This window comes from Diospyros lotus, chromosome 9, assembly GCF_014633365.1.
Source record: "Diospyros lotus cultivar Yz01 chromosome 9, ASM1463336v1, whole genome shotgun sequence".
Classification (NCBI taxonomy): Eukaryota; Viridiplantae; Streptophyta; class Magnoliopsida; order Ericales; family Ebenaceae; genus Diospyros; species Diospyros lotus.
The window spans coordinates 8,036,601-8,047,379 of NC_068346.1; the positions used below are offsets into that span (position 1 = coordinate 8,036,601).

At 35.8% G+C, this 10,779-nt stretch overlaps 1 protein-coding gene across 1 annotated transcript; it reads left to right on the forward strand.

Moving 5' to 3' along the window:
- The first annotated feature begins 1,264 nt into the window (after positions 1–1,264).
- LOC127809526 (glucan endo-1,3-beta-glucosidase 3) lies at positions 1,265–5,937 on the forward strand. The gene is made up of 4 exons (XM_052348382.1): positions 1,265–1,514; positions 3,870–5,123; positions 5,428–5,455; positions 5,555–5,937. Exons 1-4 carry the CDS (start codon positions 1,451–1,453, stop codon positions 5,715–5,717), a joined length of 1,509 nt encoding a protein of 502 aa, XP_052204342.1. The 5' UTR covers positions 1,265–1,450; the 3' UTR covers positions 5,718–5,937.
- Positions 5,938–10,779: the final 4,842 nt, after the last annotated feature.

Here is a 10,779-nt window from a genome sequence, read left to right on the forward strand (position 1 = left end):
CTAAATTCTCTCACCGTTCATTGATATTCTCATTTAGTTAGATGATTGCTTTGGACATGGAAGATTTATGTGGTGGCCTTAATACAAGTGTTCGGCAGCTAGCGAGCAAAGATGATATTACATATATGTTAGAAAAAGTAAGAGAAGAAAAAATATTATATTAAATTATGTAAGTTAACATATAATAGTATTTATAGACATTTCTAAACAAGATAAAAATAAATTCCATCTAATTAAATTAATTACATATTTCAAAAATAGGTAATGCTAGGCATTGCTTAAGACAATGACTAAGATGCAATTTATATATATATATTTATATTTAAATTAGACAAGATATATTTATTATTTTTAAGTACAAAAACACTTCTATTAGTTGATAATAAATGTATATTTTTAAAAATAAAGTACGTTTATTATATAATAACTGTTATTAGTCAAAAATATATTCTATCTACACTTTTATCTAATTTAATGTAGATACATAATTGAGATATATTTAGTTAAAATGTATTAATTTAAATATATTTAATATACCTTAATTATATATATTTAAATTTGATTAAAGTATATGAATTAAAGTCTATTAAATACATTTTTATCATCTTATCCAAGAAAAAAAAAAAACATAACCTTTATCCTATTTCCCCCTATGCATTTTGGGGTACAAGATAAAAAATCATTAACCAAAATAATTAATTACCACTGAGTGGTACCTTAGAGAATTAATTTGTGTGAATGATTTTTACTATTTGGAGCCTAAGATCTCTCATAATTATCAATTGAGGGGTACGTAATGTTAGTCCAAAATAAAAAAAAAATATAAGAGCTATTAATTCCTTTCAGCTAGGCATAGCAAGTTAATTCGAGCAAATTTGCTTGTTACTAAACTCAACTTCACGAGTGAAACAAAAATCTGAACTTGCTCGTTCCATATATATGGGTTATTTATTTTTAAAATATTTTTTTTACTAAATGAAAGAAAAATACAAAAAGAAGGGACCGGTGAAAACTTATTTGCCTTCCGTATGCAAATAAATGTGATTATTTACACTTATTTAGTGACATAATAATACAGGACATTTTCGGTATAACGTCTTTATCGAGTATGAGTCGTGACTCCCAGCCAGAACCCAACAGAAGGAGAAATTAGGCATTCAATGAATTGAAGGGACTAGTTGTTAGATTTCTCGGAAGAAAGGGGGTTAAGTGATAAGAGGTGATAGTTTCAGAGTGTTTATGTAATTAACTCCAGAAAACAAATCTAGAAAATCCCATCTTCCTCGTCAGTCCACCTCGAGCTTCTGTCTCTCTCTCTCCCTCTCTCTCTCCTCTCTTCGGTTCTTTCTCAAAAGTTGTCTTCCACTCTCTAGATTCCTTTCTGGTTTCTTCAGATTAGTGTTAGTGGGTTTGTGTTTTGGATCACTGAAAGCTTTGGGAAGACACTCGAATGGGTTTATTGCTGTTTCTTCTTCTTGTAACAGTCTCTGCTGCTTCTGCTGCTGGTGATGAAGGTCGGTTCCTTTCTTGCCCCACTGTTTGCTTCTTCTGTTTCTCTAATCTTATTCTTTCTGGGTTTAGGCAAATGCTATTGCCTTGTACTGCATGTGTTTGAGCTACTTGAGTGTGTTGTCTGTTTGTTCCTCGTATATGATTTTGTATTCAAATCTTTGTGCAAGCTTTACTGTCTTTTTTGGGTAGTTGAATGTAGTCAGTTGTCATTGAGATTCAATTTAGAAAACGCCTCCTTTATGTATGGGTATGGTTATATTTGAGTTATTGATTTCATCTCTTTTAAACTTCCCTTTTTACATTATTCCTGTTCCAAATCTTCTTGCACATTTTCATTACTCTGTGGACCTTTATTGATTGATTTGAGCTGAAAGAAGAGAGAAAACTGGACCTATTTGAAAGGGTATAAGCAAGTTTATACAGTCTTGCTTAGCGTATATTAAGTTTCATTGAGAGATCTTTTGTTGCTGGAGCACCTTTCCTTTTATGATAACCAGTCCTATTTGCATTATTAATGTACATAACTATGGTGGGCATTGTTGTCAATATTACTACTTCAAGATAGAAGATATTGATGTGTTGCTTTGGCAATATATTATATGTTTAGTGCATGGTTGTAACTATTGTTCCTTGAATGAACTTATTCTTCCCTTTTTTAATCTAATAATGAGGTTGTTTTCAAGTATAGATCAAATGATGTAGAAATAATAGCTACGGTAATACTAATAAGACACGTCTGCTTCACTAATGGAAAAATCTTCTTGTAGCATTTATGGCCCGACCTTTTGGTTTCAGTGCAGGTCTTCAAATATGACCATAATTTTTTGTCAGTTACTTTAGTCCCTGGTTTTAATGCTTCAAACACACATTTTGCAGGCTGCTGTAGAAGAATCAATGTGTGTGCTTTGATTCACGTTTTCCACTCTTGCAGCGTAGAACCAAGCCTTTTCATTGAAATGTAACACATATATCTAAAAATTAAGATGGTGCTTGTTGTAAATGAAAAGTCTTAGGTTTTATCTTGTAACAATTCTAGACCTGTTGCTTATAGGAGGCAAATTATGGAATGACGGAAGTCACAAAGGTAGAAATAAATTATGTAAAATAAGCAACCAACTGTGGTGGACAGGACAAAGCTCTTAGTTAGTTATAGTGCTGAAGGAATTATTTTCTAGTTAGACTATGTGTTTGTAGGTTGATTTTCTTAGAAAACCAACTCCAAGAAGGCATTTTTTAAACACTTCCTCTTCTTTAGGTTTTTACTCGTGCACACACAGTGTAAAAGAAAGGCAGTTTTTTCTTCTTTCTTTTTTGATCTTTATTTATTTATTTATTTTTTTTGGGGGGGGCTATATATGGTGCTTCAGGCATGTTTTCTAATTTATGTTTCTTTCTTCTTCTTCTTCTTAAGAAACCAACCGTACGAGGGTATTTGTTTATCACTCTCTTCTACTTATATAGGAAAAGAAAAGCAACATTTTTGTCTCTGGTCTTTTGATAGATGGCAGAAATCTTTCAACTTGCATGGTTGGCATATCTCATATGTTGAAAACTTGAAATGCCAGGTTATGTTAGCCTTTCCCTCTTTTTACCCTCTTGTTGGCACAAGTACTCGTCACGGGTGTTTGCCACTTTCATTAGTTTTTCATGACAAAAGAACAAAAAAAAGTGCAACAGGTATGATATCTGTCTGAACCAATTCTAAAGAAGACACATAGTGATGTTTGTAGAAATGCTATGAAATAAAGATAGAATACGATGGTCCAAATTTTATAACAGCCATTTTGTCCTCTTATACATTTAATATCCATTTGTGCTTCACAAAGAGAAAGCTAGAACCCATGATTTGATGGCCTATCTTAATTTTCATCATGTTGGTTGCTGCTCGGTTTTTGTCGTGCATAGAACCAATTTTTTTTTCTTAGCAATTGTAGGTTAGAAACTTAGAATGAGCTTACTTATAGTCATATTGTTGGATCATTGAAGTCATTAGCTTAGGTTTAGTTAAAATCATATTTTCCCAATGTTTATCACTATGGAATCACACACATATCATTGATAGATGAAATAGTTGGTCATCAGGAGTCACACATTTGATTTACTTGAATCAAACCACTTGGTGGAACTTGCCTATTTCTTCCCATGTTTGAAGGTTTTATATACAGTCTCTTTGCTTTTTGCTCACTCCAATTTTTCTCGTGCCAAAACTTTTATTAAAAGAACCATTGCTCTGCATGCAACCTTTGACGAAAATGATTAACTGATTATGGTCATTACTGATTACTTGTTTGAAATTTAGACATCTAATTTCCACTGAATTTTGTCTTCCAACATGGACCCTGTTTCTTTTTCTGCAGATGCTTTTATTGGTGTGAACATAGGTACAGACCTCTCTGACATGCCAAACCCAACTCAGGTCGTGGCCCTCCTCAAGGCTCAGAATATCCGCCATGTGAGACTTTATGATGCTGACCGAGCCATGCTACTGGCGCTTGCAAATTCTGGAATTCGTGTAACTGTTTCTGTTCCCAATGAACAACTTCTAGGCATTGGCCAATCCAACGCAACTGCTGCCAACTGGGTTTCCCGCAATGTTCTGGCCCATGTCCCCGCTACCAACATCACAACCATTGCTGTTGGATCTGAAGTCCTTACAACCCTCCCAAATGCAGCTCCCGTCCTAGTCTCTGCCATGAAATTTATAAAATCTGCTCTGGTTGCTTCCAATCTTGGTTCAGATATCAAAGTTTCTACACCACTTTCTACATCCATTATCCTTGATCCCTTCCCACCTTCCCAAGCATTTTTCAATCGTTCTTGGGACCCAGTCATGGTTCCTTTGCTTAAGTTTTTGCAGTCCACAGGGTCATACCTTATGCTTAATGTATACCCTTATTATGATTACATGCAATCAAATGGCGTGATTCCATTGGACTATGCACTTTTCCGTCCTCTCCCTCCAAACAAGGAAGCTGTGGATGCTAACACGCTCCTTCACTACACTAATGTCTTTGATGCAACAATTGATGCAACTTATTTTGCAATGTCCTATCTCAACATCACGAATATCCCTGTTGTAGTGACCGAGTCAGGCTGGCCTTCCAAAGGTGACTCCATGGAGCCAGATGCCACACTCAGCAATGCTAACACTTACAATAGCAACCTAATTAGGCATGTGCTGAACAAAACCGGGACTCCAAAACACCCGGGGATTGCAGTGAGTACCTATATTTATGAGCTTTACAATGAAGACTTGAGACCTGGATCTGTTTCGGAGAAGAATTGGGGGCTTTTTGATGCTAATGGAGTTCCGGTATACATCCTACACTTGACTGGTTCGGGGACAGTGTTGGCAAATGACACTACAAATCAGACCTATTGTGTGGCAAAGGATGGAGCTGACCCAAAGATGCTACAAGCAGCCTTAGATTGGGCTTGTGGACCAGGAAAAGTGGATTGCTCTCCCTTGGTGCAGGGGCAACCTTGTTATGAACCTGATAATGTGGCTGCACATGCCACTTACGCTTTTGATGCATATTATCACAAGATGGGTATGGCTGACGGGACCTGTAACTTCAATGGGGTTGGTACTGTCACTACTACAGATCCAAGTAAGAAGTTTTGACACGTTTCTCTCTAAAAGCTCATTGTAGAATTTGATAATTCATCAACACAAAGCACACTGGCAATAGACCTCTGTGTTAAAAAGAAAAATCCAGACTCATGTAAGTAGAAAGGCTACTTTTCATTCTGAGGGTCCGATGACTTGTGTCAGAGGACAAACTCTTCTGTAGATGATCTGAAAAAAGTGGGATTTTAAAGCTATTTGTTGTAGCAGCAGTTAGATGTCCAATCTCTTCTTGTACTTTCATACTTTTGGCTTGTATACGTGCTGATTCCGTTTCTTTGGTGCAGGTCATGGTTCCTGTAGGTTTTCAGGAAGGTGTGAAAAATTCTCTCTTATATGAATGTCAGTTATATTTCCTAATACTGTATGAGTTGTTCTCCTGAAATCTGTAGTTTGCTTGCTTTGTTGATGCAGCACTGGGAGAAACGGCACCTTCATAAACGGCACATCACTGGCTCCATCTTCAAACTCAACTGCATCCGGCTGCTTGTCGCGACATCCCTACTATGGAGATGTGTTGGTGAGATGTATGACGACTATTAGCATTCTGCTGTTGAGTGGTGCAGTGTTCTTGTAAAATGATAATGGATAGCGGAGTCTTCATGAGTAATCATCCTGGCAGAGCAGCTTTTCAATTTGGAAATTTGGTTAATTCTATGATGATCTGGCTGACAAGAATCTTGGGTGGCCGGACATGTAATGTTGTTCATCGGACAGTATGATATGCTCTCTCATCGGCCCTTCTGTAAAACTGCTGCTTAAATGCAATTTTTGCCCCCAGCTCTTCTTCTTTTGTATATCTTCCTGCTGATTATTAGTGATTTTGCAATTGCCACCAAGTATTTATTGTATTTGTTACTTGTAATGTGGAACGATTTCTTCTTCTTTTTTTCCCTTTAAATTATGATAGGTCAGCAACAAGCCTAGGTCACTTTTTCTTATATATTTTTTTTATTTTCAGTTTCTAGTTATAGGTGGTCGAAATTTGATGGGTTGGTCTTGTAAGCCGAGACTTGTCTTTAGACAAATGGAATGAGATTTGGTCATTTAAAATTTTCAATGTGGTAATATGAATTGAGAGACTCTGCAATATGTGTGACAAGTATTGTTAATTAATTTGATAGGTGGACTGGTTGGTCCTAATTTTACCATTAAACCCATTTTCTTATGATGAACCAATTTTGCCCAAGTCAAAATCCAAGCCTTCCACAGCACCACATTTCAAGTTACTGATTATTTTCGTGTAAAATTGGTGGATATAATCATTAAGATAAGTCAGTCATTCGACGGGTTTCATTCATGAAACTTTGCTATTAAAAAAATATAACAAATTAATCTTATAAATTTCAAGGGATCATAAAGTATGGGAATAGCTCCCTTGAATGTAGTCTTATTTTTATAAATTTCATTCAACGAAACTATTATGTGGCAAACCTAACCTTATTAATTTATTCATATTTCAACTTGGGGATTTACTAGCGCATTGCATCTTGTCTTGCTTACCTTCAATCTGGATTTCTCATGCCAAATGCCATGAATGTAATAATCAGAATCTTTTAATAATTGAAGATTGTGGGATAACTTTATTGTCAGCATTTTGAAATTGTTTTTGGCTACAAATCAAATAATGTATATGTATGAAACAAATTTATTTTGAACCCGAATTTCACAAGAATCAAGACACTTGCCCACCCATAGGCCAAACACTTAATTAAACTAATTTTTATTTATTCAACTTGAGCTGAATCTAATTTGTTTGACATGACCCTTTAATAGAAGTATAATACTCTGTTGGGGGCATAAACGCTACAAATCAAAGTTAGTGCACAAAATCAAAACTAATAGAATGGATCGAAAATAATAAGAAGATGAACACAAAGTTAAACTTCCTATTTTAGTAATAATGGCGGTCACAAAGATTGCTCCAAGGCTCAGTCCGGGCTCATCAATACCACTTAGGTAACTCTAAGAATAGGGACATTGAGCCACAAAATAGCCCAAACCCCCAAGAACTGAAACCCTCAAACCCCCAACACCCTTCACCCCCAAGTCGCACAAGCTTCTACACAGAGTAGGATCCACTAAGAAATGTAGAGCAATCATGAAGATATGGGTTCAACAAAGGGCAAAAAAAACTTACCTAAGAGAAGACAGCAACTCGAACTAAATAAGGGTTGCAAACGCCATTGACGGACAACCACAAAGCACAAGGAATGTGCGGCATCCAGCAAGGTAAGGAGCATTAGACCAAGAAGGAAACAAAACCATGAAGGATTGGCCATACAAGGAAAGAGCAATCGACCACAGTAAGGGCGCCCAAAGGGAAGAGAATTGCCCACTGCGCACTTAGGGCACAAAATGGGAAAGAATCCCTTTTATATTAAGGGCCTAGTGTAACGCCCCGTTTTCCCACAACGTGCATTACCTCGAGATTTCGAAAATATTTTTTTTTTTCATCATATACACAACATAATGTTAGAACAGGTAGGTTCTATGGCACACACCAAGAGGGGGGGTGAATTAGTTATTTTAAAAACTTAAATGATAGAACATCAATATAAAAACTTTTTGATACAGATTGAGGATTTAGAGTTTTAAAGCGTAAACTATAAAAATGACAAATGAACAAAGATAAATATGAGAACCGAGGAGGAATAATGAAATGCTTGGAAAGATAAATATATCAAAGAACACAAACATAAGAAAACACAAGGATTTATAGTGGTTCGGCTTAACCAAGCCTAATCCACTACCTTAGCTCCTCACTAAGGATTTTTTAAACCATCCACTAAAACCCCCTACTTAAACCAAGTAGGTCCTCTAGTCCAAGACTAGGAATTACAACCTCTTGCTTATACAAGCAAGCCCTCTAGCACCTAGCTAGGAATTACAGCCACTTGCTTTAACGAGCAAGTCTTCTAGCACAAAGCTAGGAAAATAAGAGTGATACAAATGTAAACGAGATGCTAAGAGTGGGCACTCTTAGTTACAAGTTCTCTCACAATAAAAATAAGGCTTGAATGAATTAATACAAGTTAAAATCAAAGCCTTAAAGAGAGAAAAAATTGAAGCATAATCACTGTAAATACAAACGAGTAACAGTAAGCTCAAATCAATTCATTCCCGTCCATTAGCCTTCTCTTGATCTCCTTGATATGTATATATAAGCTTCCCACAAGATTGAAGAGAAATGAAGCCGTTTGTGACCGTTGGAGAAAGAGAAACTAGCCGTTGGAGATTGAAAAACTAGCCGTTGTAAGTTTCTGTGAAACACATAGTCGACAGATCAAATAGGTTAGTCGACTATTTTATCAAATAAAACTAGCCATAGTCGACAGACAGAAAAGCATAGTCGACTATCTTATAACACAAAAATTCCATAGTCGACAGATACATATGCATAGTCGACTATTGCAAAAATGTGAAGAAAATTTTGAATTTACAGAACAAAAATAGTCGACAGATGAAATAGCATAGTCGACTATCCTTTCACAATAGTCGACAGACACAAAAATAGTCGACAGATGCAAGATATAGTCGACAGATTGAAGAAGCATAGTCGACAGATTGAAACACATAGTCGACAGATGAAGAAGATTTTCACCATAATGAATTTTGAAAACATTACAACATATTTACCTTCCATTTACTTTAATACATAAATGTAAATAAGAAAGTACCCCCCATTTGGATTCAATAAAAATATCTAAAAAATCAAAATCCATAAGAATAAAAAAGTAGAATTTGGATTTTAGTAGGAACTTAGGATTTTGCGATTTTACCACCTCCAAGATATACACTTTCTATTTCTTGAAAAATTTGTTAAAAATCATTTTATCACTAATGAATGTTAGCTATTGAATTACCAGGAGTTAGTTTTCTAAAAAGGAAACATTTTCATATATGTCTCCTTATAAGGTGCTAGTCTTCCAGACTTAGAAAAATATTGAAGCGTTATCAAAACGAGTTTCAAGACATGATGCATGAACTAAAGGATTTTTCATACGATTAAGTTTCAAACCAAAACCTTTCATGCATGTTTCAAAATATGAAAGCTTATTCTAAAGAATGAGATTAACATAAATGATTTTTCATACTTAAGATTGAATTTTCATCAAACACATTTATGTTCAAGTTGGTCTTTTGCCTTAGAACAATTTTAGCTCTATGTTGACCAACGACTTCAAAGCTAATTTGAAAATCATTTTAGGAGATTCTTTTAAGACTAAAAACTTGACTTTGCAAATCTCTAACTAAAATAGAAAATCATAAATCTTTTTGGTTTTCATTTTAACAATGCACTTGAAATTGATGTTTGTTGAAAACCACCACCTTGATTTATGACTTAGGGATTTAATAACATATGTTTTTCATCATCAAAACTAAGCACAAGGGTAGAACATCACATAAGTCCCTCGATATACATACCCTCGTCATAATCATTTCCCGACAATCCCGATCGTACTTTCTTAGCATATCAAAATTGAATAATTAATAGACTAAGACAAGTAATATCAATCACATCAGCAGAAGCAAGATTGAAACCTCAATGATATATAACTGACAATTTCCTTTACAGATAATAACCGAATTGATGTTTCACATGAAAATATCAAAATATTACATAACCTCTGAACATCGTATTCATAGACAAAACCTATGAAAACTAATCATAGCAGCTACATCTCGATGACATTCTTTCCCTTTGCGGCACTGCATTCACCTGGAATGTTGAATATTCTAGGGACATAGTCCAAATTAGATGCTGAATCATCTAAGTGAGAGTTCAAAAATATTTTCATGAATATATGCAAAATCATATATAAAACTGACAAGTCCTGACATGCACCAGCCTAAGAGAATCCCACATAGCACTTAACCCTAACCGAGGAAAATGCAATCTCTCTAAAGGCGACTTGACCCCTTCGGCCTATTGGCAAACACAATCCTACTTAAGAGGGACAACCTCGACACATGAACCCGAGAATCACCCCATTATCATTGTTAGGCTTTACACTCCAACTCAAAAGCATTCCAAAACCCAACGCAACCCTAGCCCCAAGAGTGCTACATCAGCACTATCCTCGGAATCAACGTCACCTCGGCATTAATGCTATTGCTCAAAAGAACCTGGGGTGGTGTCCACTCTCAACCCCGCCACTTGAGCCAACAACCGGGGTGGTGTCCACTCTCAGTCCCACCACTTGGGTTCCGTAGGGTGAAGTCCGTCTCAGCCCCGTCCCAAGTGGGTTACCTAGCATTAATCCTAGGTACGCATCCTGAGTGCTGTCACTTTGGGCTACGTCACAGGTTACCAACCCACGTCCCACATGGACGACACAAAACAAGCCAATGCCGAAAAATCATAACATGCATAAAATCAACATCTCAATGTATGCAATTTACCGTACGAAATTCAATGCATGTGTAAATAACTGTTTGGACAACCATAATAAACCAAGCCATAGGGATGAACATTCTGTTGGAAATGTATGCCCTAAAGACACGTTTTGTTTAATTTATGGTAATGATGTTTCTTTTAGTCAGTTTATGGCACATATATTATTTGCATTTAATTGTTGGAAAAGTGTCCATGTTATTAAGTAAGTGATTCATGTGATGGGTCGTTCTTCACAGTT

Coding starts and splice junctions, on each gene's coding strand:
- LOC127809526 (XM_052348382.1), top strand. CDS start 1,451: ATGGGTTTATTGCTGTTTCTTCTTCTTGTAACAGTCTCTGCTGCTTCT. Junction 1,515..3,869: donor TTCTGCTGCTGGTGATGAAG/GTCGGTTCCTTT, acceptor CTTTTTCTGCAG/ATGCTTTTATTGGTGTGAAC. Junction 5,456..5,554: donor TCCTGTAGGTTTTCAGGAAG/GTGTGAAAAATT, acceptor TTGTTGATGCAG/CACTGGGAGAAACGGCACCT.